Source organism: Seriola lalandi, unplaced genomic scaffold (assembly GCF_002814215.2).
Source record: "Seriola lalandi dorsalis isolate HSWRI2012SDOR001 ecotype SW California unplaced genomic scaffold, Sedor1 jcf7180002054044, whole genome shotgun sequence".
Taxonomy (NCBI): Eukaryota; Metazoa; Chordata; class Actinopteri; order Carangiformes; family Carangidae; genus Seriola; species Seriola lalandi.
The window spans coordinates 166,946-184,835 of NW_019524597.1; the positions used below are offsets into that span (position 1 = coordinate 166,946).

Genomic DNA, 17,890 nt, shown 5'->3' on the forward strand with positions numbered 1-17,890 from the left:
CACCTGCTTGCATCCACCAGCCAATCTACCCATACCTACTGAGCAGTCCTCAAAGGTGCGCTGCAGACTATTTTATAAGATTTGTGCTGCTCATCTCATTAAGAATAACTTAACCATCTTGGTATAATAATATAGCTATATATATATATATAATATATCAACCTTCTGACTCAGCAGGGAAGCATTTTCTTACTGTAAAATTTTGCACTGTGACAGACCTTTAAAATGCTCAGAACTGAAAAAGTTCTTTAGTCCTGTTCATGGTCCTCTTCTGTATGGTAATAATTGCGGAGGTTTTCTTTGTTCTTAATCTTATCAGAATCTGAGATGTCAACAATTGGTAAAGTAAATAACCCTAAATAACCCAACATATTTTGCCAAAGGTCACTGACCTTTGAAGTAAAATCACTTCATAAGGAATGAATGAAAATACTTTATCATTCAAGGGCATGTTTTCCTCCATAGTCCTTAGTTATTCGCTGCTGTACATGCTTTACATGCTGTATCACAGTATCTCCTGTACCTTATTGTGGGTAATGGGTTAGTTACAACACCCAACCGCTGATATAAGGCTGTGCTGATGAAGTCCATTAGCCTGTCATCCCCTTCAGAGTGATCATGACATGAGTAATGTGACCTTCTCTGCTAGACACACAAAACACACGCACGCACGCACGCACGCACGCACGCACGCACGCACGCACGCACGCACGCACACACACACACACACACACACACACACACACACACTGCAGCAGCTGACTTTGCTGATTTGCACACCTCAAGCCATGAGACCTAATCAGTGATATCCGCTGGCGTAGTGTTTGATTGGAATAAAAACTCTGCACACTCTTGGGTCTTGCTAGAATCCGGGGAGGAACCACTGAGTTAGCACCATTGTTTTTAACCCTGACCCTCAGGAACCAAACTGCTAGGATTGCTGTTTTTTCGGTTTTCCAGATGTGCACTCGAGGCATGGAGTCGTCTTTGATTTTATGACTAAAATAAAAACCAGCAGCAGCGTTGTGATGACCACAAATGAGAGCCAATGGGCTTCATTGTTAGACAACCTTAAAATAGTTATTTATGCATTTCATATAACACAGAATGGGATAAGAGGATCAAAGTATTCCCAAGGAAATAGGTTTCCCCCCGGGTTTATTAATCTGTTGTCTATTGTCATTTCAACTATGTGTCCAAAAATGCTTTGGTGTGCATTTTTATATCAAAATCCCTCATCTCGTCTTGTAAACTGACTGAATATTTTTCATGACTCATCCTGCACTGGGGGTGGACACAAAACTGCTTCTAATAATGTGATTATACATTTTCAAGGCAGCTACAGAAACCATCTTTTTATATATATAGGCTGCAGATCTACAAAGCAAAAATCACTACATGCTCTCTTCAACACCACAGACTCAAAAATAAAGTTCTTGATGTTAAGATGAGAACCATATGAAATAATTTATACTTGTAAAATGTGCTTAGTATATTTAAAAGGTTTAATGGATTTTTATGAGAGCTGTTCATTTGTATGTGTGTAGTACAAATTTGAGGTACTATCACTTTACTTACTTTAATATTTCCATTTTAAACCTCTTTAAACCTCTATTCCACAATGCTAACAAACAGTAAAATGCTACTTACACATTCATGAGTAATCCAGTATGCTGTCAGCACGTTTCCTTAAGTAAATACTGAAAAAAGGCTAAATTCACTCTTTAACAGAACATGGATTAGAACCAAAGAATAAGTACAGATGTGGAGTTGCACAGCTCTATCAAGTTCACCTATTGCGGCTGGGAGAACAGAATCACCAAGGGTGATATATGGATGTAGTATTTAATTGGACATGCATATCAAAATGTTTCTGTGAAAGCTGTCATATGTGGGAACACACTGCATATTTTTCCCTGACAATGGAATAATCCAATACTACCGTAGTTGTACTGAATTATTAGTTGTGAAGTGTAACAGTACCAAGACCTGATGGAAACTTCTGCTTAAAATCAAGTGCTAAAGGAGGAAAGGACAAAGATTATTTCAATATCATGACAGCAGATTCTATAAATCCTACTTTCTGTGTCAAACATTGCAATTTGGTGGAGCTTAAAAGTATCATGGTCATGATTATTGCGCTGCACATACACAATTACAATAAGAGGGGACAAGTAGAGATTAAATTTGGGAAAGTGTGGGGGATCTGTGAATGATTTGGGCTAGTATCAACTCCTGGGAGTATTTTATGACTATATTGTATGTATCAGTTAACAGCTCAAAAATGGCACTTTTCACTTTATGGGGTCTTTAATATTCATACAGTGGTATTATCACAGTCAGTTTCTCAAAGCAGTCCGCCCAGCCAGTCAATGCCACCAGAGATTTTTAACAGCAGGGAGTCCTGGTCTGTCTCACACTATAACAGACTGATGTCTCATTAGAAAGACAGGCTGTAGTGAACCAGTGGACATTATAGAGAAAGGGATGGTAATGGGATGTCTTTTAATAGTCCTGCTGATCAAATTCATGCAGTTAAAAAGGCGGCTTCTCTGTGGACCAAATCCAATTATGGCAGGGAGCACACCAGAACACACAAGTGACTGATGAAGTGGAAGAAAGCTGACATGTAATTTTTAAAATCTGTAGTGAGCATACAGTAGATAATATAAACACTAGTAATAATCTAAACAGTTTTCTACAAATAGAATAAAACAAAACAGTATCAAATTCAGTAAATGCAACAAAGTGTGGCAGTAAAGCCATCACACATCAAATCTGGGAATATATGTTTCTTTTCTTATTTATAATTGATTTTGATCTAGTTTATGGTTTTGTATAATTCAAAGGCGCTCCGTGTCTTGACATCAGACAGCAAAACACACCGTGTCAGAGTTCAGACAAGCCAATTAGCATCCAACTGGGGCTGGTTTGCATGCAGTCAAGCTCTAAAGCCCTAAATCCACTCAGTCATGTTTAAATTGTGAAAAACATGTTTTTCTTCACTGTTCAGAAAAGAAAATATGGCTGTTGACTTGTTTTATCAAAAATAATATCAATGATACTATCATCCGTCATATCATCTCCGAAGTAAATATCCTGATGTCAAACACCACATGTACCGTAGAAATGGAAGGCGCTGGTTGTTCTCAACACACACAATTTGGGGCAAAACAACAAAACTTTTGTTTGTTTGTGTTTGTTTCAATAAAAATGTCGAAACAGTGGCTAGAAAGCCCCAGCGGGCCAAACGGCTCCGAGATAATGAGGGGAAAGGAGGAAATAAAATGTCCAGCGGAGCTTTGATTGGAGTGGGACTAGAATGGAGAGTTATGACACTGTTGAGGTATTTCATCATTTTCACTAACAAGTTAGATTTCATTCCCCCTCAATCTCCCACAAAAGCCACACAGCCGCTAATGGGCATCATTGCTCCAAACTCTGTATTTGTGGTGGGACTATGAAGAGGCTGCCTGACATGGGCCCGCAGCCATGGGCCATTTGGGTGCATAAACTCACCTCCTTCTCACCACAGATATTGCTGATGATGGAGTTGGAGGCCGGGCTGGCAGAGGGGCCGAGGACCGCCACAACCCCTTTAGACATGATCTGGCACACTGAGAGAACACAAAGAGGGGGGTGGAGGGGAAAATAAGGATTAAGGGGGGAGGAGGGAATGGAGAGGAGGAGAGACAAAGCAAGTCAGTTGGTGCTATCCAAAAAAGTAAAGTACAGGATTTCTTTAAGAATCTGAGGCAAGGCATGTAAAAAAGGCTCCCCTCAGTCAGATGTTAATGGATGCACATGCTGACTATCTCAACCTCTAAACAGATAGCAACCTGAGCCAGCGCTTCTACTGTCCCAAGGGAACCTGAACCTACGCGTGCTGGTGAATTGTGCAAGGCCGAATGCATTTGTCGACGTTTAATATGCAGAACGTGATGTACATACATACGTACAAAAAAAAAAAAAATCCCATGAGAGTTTCATAGTTTGCGTGAGAAGCTGATACTCAAATAGCAGACAGACAGTGAGAAAGGCAGAGAGCCAGAAAAAGTGACAGGCAGTGATATCTAGAGGCTTAAAACATAAAATCTGGCATTTGAACATTTGCACATGAATGCAATAATATCCCCAAAAGTGACACACACATCTCATCTTGTTTTCCACTTTCTACATTTACAAGGACTGATTTAAAGGCTTTACCTTTGGGGATGAAAACAAATCTTTAGACTGAAACATTTTAGAGAATGTGAGTTTTACTCTTCTCCCATGGACACGGGCCATATGCTTTAATCTACCATACTGAAAAACAGAATGCCATTTCTTGTAATTTTATTAATCCTTTGCCTCTAATTAAACCTCTACAGTCAACGATGTGAGGAAGACACAAGCATCATTATTATTATTATTATTGGGGCAAATGCAGGGCATTAATCAGCTACATGTGGAAGAGGCAAAGGGGAAACGTTTTCTGACCCGCGCAGCGAATCCAAAGGCAGTGAATCGAATGATTAATAAGTAATCCCTTAGTCCCCCATGGGGGTTGTGAGACATGAACACACGGACACTGTACAGAAACACCCACCTCCACACACACACACACACACACACACACACACACACACACACACACACACACACACACACACACACAGTTGCACCTGCCTGCACGGATTCATCAAATTATAAAGCTGAATGATTTGACTGTCAGCCAACATGCTCCTGGCCCCTGTAACACTTTCATTCGCCCCCTTTCTGCATAGGAAGCATTGTGTGTGTGTGTGTGTGAGTGTGTGTGTGTGTGTGTGTGTGTGTGAGAGAAAAAGAATAGGTATATAAACTCTTTGTCAGAACTTTGCCCCCTCACCACAATTTATTCTTTGCCCCCTGGACATTGGCGTTGGTGTCATGGTGTCCATTTGCGCCATGAATTGTCAGAACAGTCCTGTGCTGCTAACTGCGGTCAAATTATGGTCAGAAAGAGATCGACTGAAGTCTATTTTCCCTGCTTAACATTGATTTTAACTGATCAATACAAGCTATTGGAACCTTGGAATGATTAGCGCTGTAATGAGTTAGATCAGAGAAATACTTGACAGGTTTGCTGGGCACAAGAGGAAGAAGCGATGGACATGCAGCAAAAACATGGCAAACAGTAGAACCAGAAACACCAAATGACACAACATGGCTGCGTACACAGATACACACACACGGCCGCTACATCAACCGAACTCCTCCAGCTGCAGATCAAGGTGCTTCTAAGTTGAAAAACGCTTTTGCTTTCCTTTCAGATCTTACCACATTCAATTTTCTTGTGGTTGAAACATTCTCAGTTTCCTCAGGTGCACACATGGCAGAACTAAAGCAAACCATTTATGTGTTCCTGCGGCTTTGTACGCAATAGAGTAACTGAAAGAACGTCTGTTTGTGAACTGGAGTCTTGTCATGTCGCTGTTTCTGCCTTTACAAGCAGCAAGTCCAAGGAGGCATCCGTTTAGGAGCTGTATACGCCACAGGAGTGGGTGTTTGAAAGGTTGGGGTGGGACTTTCCTGGGCAGGTAGTGCTCCCTCTGTGATATTTCCATCTAACTGCGGCCGCTGAGCCGTCCCTAATCCAATTCCTGCCTCTAATTACACACACAATCACACTTTCACACACATAACGTTTGCACAGCATACACACAAGCCAGCATTCGCACACCACCAACGCGCACAGAGCAACACACGCACACAGACACACAGGAGGAACCACATTTAGGAAGGGTTTGTAGTTAACCAGGCAGAGAGAGTAATACAGTTTCTTGTTGTTGTGGTAAGTGAAGCGGTGTTTCCATGGATTAAGTGGCCCCAACTGAAGCTCTTGGGTTTGTGAAAGTGGGAATGTGTGGTATTGAAAATCAATCCTCACACGTCGTTTTCTGCAGGCGCATATTGATTTTGGATACTTTTCTTTGAAATATTAAATAAAATAATCTAACCAATAATTACTAAGGTGTGTGGTAGCTGTGGAGTAGCTGCATTGATACAATTGATCGATGAAAAATAGGTATTCCATCTAGTGTTAATGGAGTCACCCTCAGTTGTAACATTTGTCACAACTGTGCGACAAGTTACAGGAAATATCACGATGGGCTACTTAAAAAAGTCCATAAGCCTTTCTGTTGAAGGTCATCTCTGTTTCGACACAGATGAAGTCACATTACACTGCACAGAAGATGTCGTTCTGCTCTGCCCTACCGCAGTAGAAACAAAAGTACAGAATAAAACAGGACCCAGCAAGCAGACGTAAAACACCTTTTGACTCCTGCAGCTATCAAAACATGACAGCTCATTTTGTGTTTCTGCGCCACATCAGTATGTCATCTATTTTCAATAATTTGTTTGCTTCTGTTTGACCAAAATACTGTTAAACCAGACAGACATATCTCTGCACTTGGGGGACGAGTGTGAGAGACTGAGTGAAAAGAAGACAGTGGGCCTGAATTGAAATGACAGGCTTGCTGATTTCAAATAGACAGACGCTCTTTGCTGGTGCAATTGCTCACTGGATCCAGCAGTGCCTCAGATTTATTACTTTCAACCTTCTTTTTCTCCTACTCAGCACGCACACGCATATTGACCAACAGACTTACACCCAAATGAGCAAACACACAAACAGAAACACTATCTTCTCCTCACCAATTAATTGGCATTTCTTCCCTGTATTACTTACTTGTTTCCCCCATCTCATATTCACTGTCTCTCAGCAGTTCAAAGATGTCCACCTCCAGCTTGCCAGTGGTGGAGCGGTTTGTGTTCCTGTTGATGCTGTCTTTGGCCAGCGTGATGGCCAGACGCTCTCCTCTGCTGCACTCCATAGGGTCATCAAGGATGGCAGCTGAGGAGAAAAGAAGGGGGGGATAGCAAAGGGTTGTGATTGTAAAGGAGATAAATAACTATCTACAATGGTAACTGCTATTTTTTCCATGGCCAGGGCTGCCCATATGGGCAATGATCATTCAATCAGAACCTGTAAAGACAGGTCATGTATTTAAAGCCTTTTTTTTTTAGGTCTAACATAAAGGTTCACTCCACTGGAAGCTGGTCCCAAAGTGTATGGATTTATTAGCACCAATACTTAGGTGACATTTTGTGCACACTGCTCTCCATTAATCTAGACTGCCTACAAAGGCACAGTATTGTTCTTAATAAATCCACACACTTCGGGAGCAGCTTTTACTGCTCGGAATCTGCTTTTAAAAGAGTGAGTGCTATTGTATATATCTGATCTGTATGATAAAAGCTTGAAAGCTTAAAAGCTTTAAAATCTTGCACCTGTTTAATGGCATTTTCAAGAACACTGCAAACATATAAATACATCACACAGCATATTGTTAAGGCATCAGAAGCATTCACAACATCTCCTAGTTGTTTAGCTTTCATAAAGGCACAGTGCGGACTTCAAACTGCAGTCACTGCAGTAGCTTTTCAGAGATGCCATGCTGTGTAAGTCCACCGTAAAATAAAATCAGTTTGCCACAGGAGAATTAAAGAATGATGAGACAACATGTCATACAAAGAAATGATTAATATGGATTCTGTTTGCAATAATGTATCGGTTGTATTGTAGCATTATATTGCGGCTAACTGATGCCTGTCTTATACATGGCTTAGCTGAGCCAATTATACAGAAACTGGATGTAGATAATCCACTTTTCTCGTTTCTTATGCAGAAAAAAAGTTATGCAGTTCAACCACAATAACACTGATGAGACGGGTTATTAAAAAAGGATTTTCATCATTCCATATCTCATGATAATTGAGGAAGGGTGTATTTGTATGGCTTTGCCAAATACACTACAGCAATAATGACACATATTCAAGCAAAACAGCAGCAACATCGTAACATTTACCTTAAGACAAATGCTTTTTTTTTAATAGGACTACACACTGTAATTGTATTCTTTTTTGTGGATATTTCATATAAATAAGATTATAAATTGATTTCACGACATCTAATAGCACAGATGTCAATTGTTATCATGGCTGATTAAACAGACAAATTGTCAGGAAGGAACTTAAATGACACACTATATAAAACCTCGGTAAAAGTAATGCAGTCATACAGCAGAGCTGTAAATCCCACTTTCATTTAAGTGATAATGGTCAGTTTTTGTTGAAACTGTGTTTAAGAAGTGTTGATTCAACTGTGTAATGATTTCGGGGGCTGCAATTTGTGTGGTGCTGTTGAACTGTGTTGCATTACACAAAGAGGTGCGTCCGTTGATCAGCCTGTTCTCACTGATTTTAATGAGGCGGAAATAGTAATAGGAACACCTGTCAACACGATAACGTTCATCAGTAACACATACTGCAGCATCTGAAGAGATCACACAGTTGAATCAACACCTCTTTAACACAATTTCAACAAAAACTGAAGATTTTAGCCTCCATGAAGGGAAGGATTTATTGCAGCTCTGATTTACTGCATTCCTTTTAGCTAGGTGTTCCTAATAAAATGGTAACTGAATTTATACTGAATAATGGCAATAAATGTTATTTTGTTGATTATTAGTCTCATCATGAATTCACTTTTTCCATGAAGGTGTGATGTTTGACCCCAACAATGCCATACTGCACCAATACTCAGCCACAAGAAACTAATAAAATTTCCTATACCACTGAACAAACCATTTCAGAAATATCATAATTCAAACATTTCACATCGACAACTTAATCATGCTTCAGCCCAACTACATCAGCAGGCGTATGAACAACCAACATTCATATGAAATATAAAATACTTATAACAATCAAATGAGCAGCAGATGTCTGAAACTACGATTTCTAATTAATGTAATTACACAGTTTTGGCACAAAACAGAGGCAGGAGATAAAAGTAACCTACCAAGAAAAGTGTGAAATTAATAAGGCACACAAAAAGAAAAAAAAAGAATCAAGTACAACTTGGCTGAAAGGTAAATGCACTGTATATTATCCATTAGAGGGAAAAACCGCAGATTGTAACTTCAAGGCTAATCATAACAGAACGAGATGTGCAGGGCTGCATACAGAGCCAGAGCATGTTTGAAGTGACCTTTTCTCTGCCGATCACGCAGCTGAACAAACAACAACTAACTCTGACTAGCAAAGATGAGACATATCCACTCATCTGATATCACCACAGGGCTGAGTCACAGCAAGCCAATATCAACAACCAATAAAAATGCTTTGCTGAGAAGCAGATAGCAGCAGTGAAAGGTCATCCAAGGTTGTGCTCATCGCTGTCTCATTGAAAAGCTGGTGACAAACACATTAACATGTTTACGCGCTTAACTGACTCCCTTTTGATCGTGTACAGCTTAATATGATCACTGGCATAGTACTTGGATAGTTTAATAAAATCAAACCGCTTTCATTTTAAATTCAAATTTTCTGTGTCAGGAGACGTGGGACATTCGTCTGCACTCAGCAGTGAACTTGAGTTGCAGTTTATGTGTTGTGTTAAGAGTGGGAAAGGTTAGCTTTCACTATGGTTTGAAAGTTTTAGAGTATAGATTGTTGTTCATTGTTTGTCTAGAGAAAATGTCTTTGTTATTGACTCTGACCAAACATCTTAACACCATAAATGGCTTCAGCATTCAATCCAATCATCATTGAGCACAGTTCCTTAAATATAAAGCCCGGCTCCATCAATATTCATCACTCAGCTCTCTAGACTCCTCTCTGTCTGAGGATTGACACTTCAAATCCTGTGATGGAGGTTTATGTCAACACAGCGGTGTTTAAAGTTTAAAATTAATGGTTTCACCATGATTCCTTGACAGGATCGTGATTAAAGATATTATCCACTCTGGTGTGTAATTTGACCATTGCTGTCTTACATCCAAACAGAGCAGTGTTACATCCTTGGACTTTAAAGCTGCTACTTTCGGTACTTTGATATCAATAATGGATCAAACACGATATATGAAAAGTTTGCTCGTAGTGACAAACCCACAGGAGGATTATAAACTGATGCTGTAGTCCCCCTCAGCTCTGTGGAGCACTTAATGCTCAATGTTTTGGTTTTTGTGGCCTACAAATTTACCGTTTTGGTTCACTCTCTCTGCTCTTATCAGCATTGTTTTCAGATGCAGTAGGCAGCTTCTGTTTTTAGCAAAAACTTCTACAAACACCAATATACGCTACCTGTTCAACACCAAGTAGCAGACACACAAAGTCGTCCTACAATACTATAATACTAACATGGTTAAGTGTGTGGAACGGTCATGGCTACTTCCACTTGGGAATCAAACACCACTCTCCTATCTCACAGTCCCGTGTTTTGTTGACCCATCCATCCACTACAACCTCCTCCAAAAACAGACTATGTCGCTCTATTTACCACGTCCCCGCACTTTTCCTTTTACTCTTGTCATAATTACTACGGCTGCTAGATGTCGCCTGACAAAAAAAACATAACTATGGGTCATAATAACCTGCTGCACAAACGACCTATCGGCTTAGATTTTAATAACCAACGTTTGGTTGGACCAAATTAAAAATAACCACTTAAATAGCAATGATTCTACAGCAAAACAGGGATAGACAGAGGTCAACAGACATTGTTTTCAATTGACCAAGTTGTTACACTTGTATTAGCCACAGCCGAGATTATCTAGTATGTCAGGGGTGTGAAAATAGAAAAAATCTTAAGTGAGTGCAAAAACTTTTGTATTATATTATTCTTATATAAAATTTTGAATGTAATGCTTCATAATACACGATACTGTTGATGGAAACATGTCTCATGAGCAAAAGAACTACTTTATTAAAAGTTTTGTGTGATATCTGTCTTCTCTCCGCTGTCTTTCTATACTGTAACTTTCAGCCTCAATCCTCCTGTATTTCATAAAATGTGACAGTTTCCCTTGTCAAGAAAAAGAAAGATTATCTCCTTTCCCGAGACCGCAGAAATACAAATGTCAATAAAAATACAGCGGCTAAGCATTAAACCAAGCTAAATGCCTTATTCAGTGAAACTCTATCCACACCAGTACATTTACGTCTACAGTAGTGAATGAAACGTATAATTCTTACATGTCTTGGTCTAGGAGTTGACACCTGGGAGTGGTCAATACATGACAGCTGGCAAACAAGCAAGGCTGTTTTCACACAGGGAAAACATGAGCTCAGGCTTGATCCATCGCATCCAATCAATGAACAGCCTGGAGGTATGCTGAGGCTCAGCGAATAGTAGGTATGAAATGAGAATTCCTGTGAGATAAAGGTGGGTAGCTCAGGAAAGTGATCTCCTGAGGTCTTTTAGCATCTTTCACAGACGTGATCCTTTAGTAAACATGCTAACCCTGATTATTTTAATCGCAACACCCCTGGAACATTTAAGACTAAAAGCACCAAACCATTTTGCACAAACTGTACAAATTCTTCTAACCTTGTCATTCATAATAATAATAGTGCTGTCTAAAAGACTGAGAACCCTTATTAAATGGAGCAATGCAATTTTATCACCTCTGTTAAAAACACAAGAAAAAACTATGCAGCTATTGTTGCAGATGCACATACACACTCACACTGCGCACACATACACACACTGCTATTAAAGTTTCTGTCACTTTGAGTCTGGCATTTAGAGCTGGGAGTTATCCATCCTGAACAAGGGATTTAAACCAAAGCTGCAACACGTTTACAACTTTTAGCTTCATTTAGTGCAATCTCCGATCCTTCTCTCTGCTTATTCCTTCTAGAGAGAAACCCCAAGAGACCGGGAGGTCTGTGAAGTGTGTGTTTTGGGAACTGCTGTTAAAATTTAAAAAGAATCGAGGCATATGGGCCGCAACCTGTGTGAGAAAATTACTAAACAGAGCCCTTGTCGTACACAAAAACAGGCTTGCATTGCTATAGGAGTGATACTTTTTGTAATGTAAGAATACAGAAGCTTGAAGTGTCACTGGAAAGCGGCAGTCAAGGGTAAAACTCATTATCCTTTTGAAAGATCTGCTGGCTTCTCTATTAACTCAATGGCTGCATCTCCTTTTCCCTTAGACCAAGTGCTAAATGCAGATCAAATGAACTAGCTCTTCACCTACTGTACGAGGTAATTAATGGTAATGTGCTGTCCAAGTCGTGGGGTTTGATCGGGGGAAAAGCCATTACCTGATAAGGAAAGGGGGGCAAGAGTTCAGAGGGACTTGGCCTTTGATCAAATAAATGCTTTTAAAGAATATAGATTCTGTAAAGTGATTTAACATGGCTTTCATTTGAATTGTAAAGCAATGGTTTCTATTTAAAATCATGCACTTAGCTGAGCTACCATTACACATATATGTGCTCTCAGTAGATATTATTACCTTGAGTAACTGCTCTTCTTGCCTCAGGTAAATGAGAAGTGAGAATTCACTCACTTTCATAGAAGCAAATGTAATGAATTGTTTAAGTACTGACATAAAGTAATGCTTAGTTGCCCAGCAGGTCAGGAAAACTCAGGGAGTTAAACTTTCGCTATTCTATGACCCAATTCAGATGATGAAAAGCGTTTAAGTATTACATGAGCCAACATGTGCATGTTTGGCCTGTTTCTATTCAGACTTGTTTCAGGCTTTCTCTTTTAAAAAAAGTCATCCATCTACAGAATCTACTTACAGCATACACTGAGGATTTTGGCCATGTCTAAGACTGTGCATATGTTTTATTCACGACCGCGGCACCTCTGTTCTTCTCTTTTATATGATGGAAAAACCAAGACTCCCACTTTTCACTTTTTTGCGTCTTTTTGCTCAAATCCTGCTCCCAAACGTCTTGCAAACAAAAATTGCAGTGGAAATTGCTATTTAACGTTTTAACTGACAGAAATTAGACTTACAACTTCAAAGTACATCAGGTCCCTTATCCTTGAATTATTCATGGCAACATGGCCCTCAACCTTGCGTGATGTGAAAATATGCACAAATGTTGTTGTTGTACGTCTGGAAACTGACAGGAGAGCAAGGCAAACTGACAACGTGCCTTCAAACTGATTTGAGCCTGGATTTTCTGATGTTAAGATGAACACTGTTTGCTTCACAAATGGATCACCTCAAGTGCTCTCCTTATTTTAGCAAAAAGCATATTGGGCCTTTAGATTATTCATTGCATTGCATTCCTTTCCCCTCATATTCTGGCATCGACTTCTTATTTAGCAACTTCATCAGAGGTCTGCTTGTTTTGTTGTAGCTGGTTGATTAGTCCACCCTATCATGTGGTCAGGAGGGATCACATTTGTTTTTTCCTGAAAACAGGCCAGCACAGAGAAACAGAGCTGTGTACTAATGCAGGTTTGGAGAGCGCTTTTAATGACAGCTTCAACTAAGAAGCCACTATGGACCAGGCCGTGCACTTGGATGCATTTTGAAAACACAAAATAACAAAGCAGCTAATTAGCTAATCAAACTCTGTTGTGGGCCACTGACTCTAGCTCTCTCCTTATCATAGTCACTGCCATCCTTTCTTTTCTTTTTTTTTTTGCTTTAATACATTATTCTTAAATATAGCTTTAATATACTTTGTTTGACTCGTTGCTTCATATGTGAATTGCTGGAAAATTCTAACCTAAGCCTTACACATTTATATGGAAAACGTGTCTGATTTAAACCGAAACCATACCATTCAACCAAAAGGTGCAATTCAAATAAAAACCTTTATATGAGACGTGCAGAAAAGTAAATGTGAAGGTCGAGGACCCCACAATTTGAAAGTGCAAAGCACTGCCCTCTCTCATCACCTCCATCCAGCTGCCTCTTAGTCAAATGGGTTTGTACATTTTGCCCTCTTTTCACGGAGGGAGGCCAAAGGCACTTGGAAAGGTGATTAAAATGAAAGGTTTATTTTTTATTTTTTTAAATGCGCATAGAGTCAAGGTTATACCAGTAGATTCTACTTCATATTGTCTTTTTTTATTTTTAACTCAAGGGTCACTCTCTACACTCCCATCGCAGGGAGTTACACACAATACACATATTAAGCTGTTAAAAATCATGGAGTTAAAAAAAAAAAAGCTTCTTCTCTTCATTTCACAGGCATCATTTGAGGAGCCTGATTCATACAGCGATTCTTTTTTCTTTTTTTTTATCCATGTAAATGCTTGTAAATCAAAAACTCAACTAATTTGGTATTTTCAACATTCTATAAACAACATTTCTCATTTATTTGATGGTTGTTTGACATTAATTAGATGAGCCACTAGACAGCTATCACAGCCTTTTCAGCGTCAGATATTCCCTGTTTATTTGTGAGGGTGTGAATGTGTATGTGCATGTACCCATGCACTTGTGTATGTCAGCAGAAGAAAATGCCATGCCTCATGCTTGTCTAATAGCTGTTTTATTCACTTGGAGCAGCATGACTGCGAACTATACCACAGCCAATCTGCCTGCTTGTCTGACTGCATGGCAAATGGAATTGCTAGTTCCACACTTTAATCAATCTCATTCGCAAGCCCTGTGGTGTGCACAACCGAAGGAAGCGGAGGTGCTATCTTACATAATTAGAAAATCTTGCTCACGGAAGACCTGGCGACAAGAAACTGATTTCCTGGTGTCACATAATATAATTATAGCCCACATACACATATCATAATGTGTGCAAGTGGACTGATGTGTTAAGTCTCATTAATCCGAGACTGAATGTTAAGGCTGACTCTACCAGCCTGTTAAAAGTTTGACAATCATTTCTTTATTAATGTATATTCAGGCAGAAGTTCATACATCTTCTGTTGTCACTGGTGGCCAATAGGGGAAATAGATAGAACCATAAATGTAGATATCAATGGGATGAAGTCTATAATTATGATAATTGGTGTTGAAATCACCATTTTTGTGTTTAAAGGGAAACCTTTTAATAGAGTCCCACTGGGACTGTGAATGTAAAAACCACTGACAGAGAAGGTCATGAGGGAGCACTGCCTTTGTTTTCAAACACTTCCTTATGCGGATAGTGAATGGCAACATTGATATAAAGACAAGATAATTAGAAAGCTGTAATCTTATAGTTCTTGTTGATGGTTTCTGGCAGCAATTCTCTGCAGACCGCCCTTTGCCATATTGGCGGAAACAATAGGGACATCAGAGAAAAAAAGCTTCTGATGTTGCTCTCACAGTAGCCAAGTCAAGTAATTACCATATAATTAAACTATTACATCAATGTGAGCAACATGTTAATGACAACATTACAGTAAATGGATTTTTTAAATACCAATGCACCAATGCTGCCCTATGAAACTGAACACTGTGGCTGTAAGATGAACTGCAAAATAAAGCAAAGTTCAAATACTCTACCATACATTGTTGTATGTACTATGACCTCACCAGGATCCTTGGTTCGTCTATTTACAGTTTCTCAAAAAAAAAAAAACAAGGTTATATTACTGAAAAAGAGAGAGTCGTGGGGAAGAGAGAACACACTGCAAGTCTGTGACCTGGAATACACCACACTGTGGTTGTGGATGAGAGAGACAGGGTGATGATAGCTGTCTCAGATAATAATCGCTGATTGTACGTCTAATATGCAAGAGTTACTGTATCATGTATTCTCTCCTGTGCGCTCTCCATGTCTTGTTGCATGTGTACGCTCTGGTTGTTTATTTGCCAGATGTATCTTCACACAGTATATATTTATGATCTGAGTTAATACTGCAGGCTCATTTTACTCGGGGGAATAATGAGCAGAGGGTCTCGCCCAGCATGTCTGTGAGACAGGACTCGTGGGAAACATAGTGCATGTGTGTGTGTGTGTGTGTGTGTGTGTGTGTGTGTGTGTGTGTGTGTGTGTGCATTGTATGCATATGTGTCTCAGGAATAGCCGTTTATATAGTGCCACTCTCTATTGAATTTCTGCTCCACTTCAGCTTATTACCTGGCACCACTGCAGAGCCACGCAGCTTTTAAACAACAGCTAGCCAAGTGCAAATACACAACTAGCTGATGCAGTACCACAGAGGCTTTAGGAGCTGCAGAATCTGCTGAGCTTCATGCAAAAACAATCAGGAACAGCAGCTGTAACTTTTAACAGCCTCTTTTACTGACACAAAATTTGACCCGAAGTCCAATTAAACACCAAGATCATGCAAAAAAATAAATAAAATAAAATACTATATAATAAACAAAAAGTTACCTTCATTTAAATAGCTCTTCCCTGACTCGTACTTTTCTTAATTGCAATGAAAACAGCTGCAAAAAAAGTAGTTTGAAGAGCAGTAATACTTCACTTAACAAGGAACTGTTGCGTGTGGCAGCCTTGAGTTTTTATACCAACAGCTAAAAGAAAAAAAAAGTGAATATCTGCCAAACAGTATGTTTGGCACAAACATATAAGAACAGCAGATGGTCAAAATGCTGCAGATGTTGATCTGAAGCAGTTAAGATCCAATGGATGCACTCAACAAGATTTCCTGCCTGCTATTGTTAATACATTAGCACCAACAGACAATGACATCAGACAAACTGAAAGCACAGAAGTTGTTTGCAGAAGGGGTTCCACCTACCAGACCCTGCCAATTTCAGCATGATTACAAGACATCCACAGAGCATAAAATGGAGTCAGTGGAAACCTGTCACAGGAGCACTCAGATTGATGAAAATGGACATGTCTAGGTGGGTTAGGGAGTGGCGGATGTCAAAGGAGAGAAATTATGGGGGATAACCACAAAAACAAGTAATCTGAATGGCTGTCTTGGTATTAACATGTTGGGCCATAAGGTCATCCTCCTGTGTGTATACAGTACAGTCGGAACTTTTATTTCATGACAGACCGATGTTGTTATTTGCTGAATTTCATTCCCACTGGGTTGGAAAAGTCTGAAAGCAATTCATCAGTGCAAAGCAGCCTACCTCCTTCTTTCTCTCTCTCTTGAATCAGCTGAGCTCAGACCAACACTTCAAATCCTAATGTCTTCATGCCAAGTAATGGCCATCTATTCTCAGTGGCTGTTGGCAAACATTTCAACTTTAGAAAAGATGGGTTATTTTTGACAGCATGGTGATAGAGAATGAGCAACGGTTGTCATGGAAAGACAGCAGGGCGTATGATTCATTGTACCCAGGCCACACTGGTGTGGGCTTGTCTCCAGCAGCACAGGCACACTGGGTGTCTATTCTTTGCACCCAGAGTCTGAGGTTCATGAGCTGGAGCTGACCTTGTAGTGAAGTAGCTATTGCCTCACTGTTGGCATTTGCAGAAGTGTTTTAAAATTGGCAGAGTAGAGGAAATTTGTAACTTTAGCACATCGCTTTTGTGTTAATTGAAAACAAAGGCCAACACTCTAGATCTCTCAAGCACAAATTACATTTAATTTTCATTAAATTAGATAGACTTTCAGCTCGGCCTACACAGCACTTTACATGTTTACTGAATGCCAGGGGACAATGCACTTTTAAAAAACATCACACTCGTGGCTTACCTTGCATTCAGACAGCACTGCGTTGAAAATAGGAATGTGTGCTTACACATATTTGATTGGCCACTGCGGCGCCTAGCTGGATGACAGAGCATTGTGTTACAACAAAAGACAGGCTCTCTTTTGTTGGAAACCCCTGTCTATTTTTGCGTCTGCACCTCCACTGTGCCAGTGCAGTGGCCTCATTGAAATGAATGAGGGGGCTATGTTTTTTCATGCAGTGCTGATGTCAGTCTGAACATGGTGTTACAGTTCATTACGCACTGTCACCTTAAAAAGCGCACTAAATAACTTCTTGTGCCCCCACACTTAATAGCAATTTGTGTCTGTCCTGATAACTGTAGGTGTGACATTCACAGCAGAGTTTTAATTGACAAGATGATGGCCGATCACTCACAAGGGATGACGTGAGTGGATTGTGAACATTAACAGTAACAGATGCCACATGGCCAAGGTCCAGCAGAAAGTCAAATTGTG

At 39.8% G+C, this 17,890-nt stretch overlaps 1 protein-coding gene across 1 annotated transcript in view; it reads right to left on the reverse strand.

Moving 5' to 3' along the window:
- The window catches only part of grik4 (glutamate receptor, ionotropic, kainate 4), a 273,439-nt gene that overhangs the window by 108,896 nt on the left and 146,653 nt on the right, over positions 1-17,890 (reverse strand). The window contains exons 5-6 of the mRNA XM_023402955.2: positions 6,716-6,880; positions 3,520-3,617 (exon numbers count right to left, since the gene is read on the reverse strand). Coding sequence (XP_023258723.1) covers positions 3,520-3,617; positions 6,716-6,880 — 263 coding nt within the window. The remainder of the gene's footprint in view (positions 1-3,519; positions 3,618-6,715; positions 6,881-17,890) is intronic.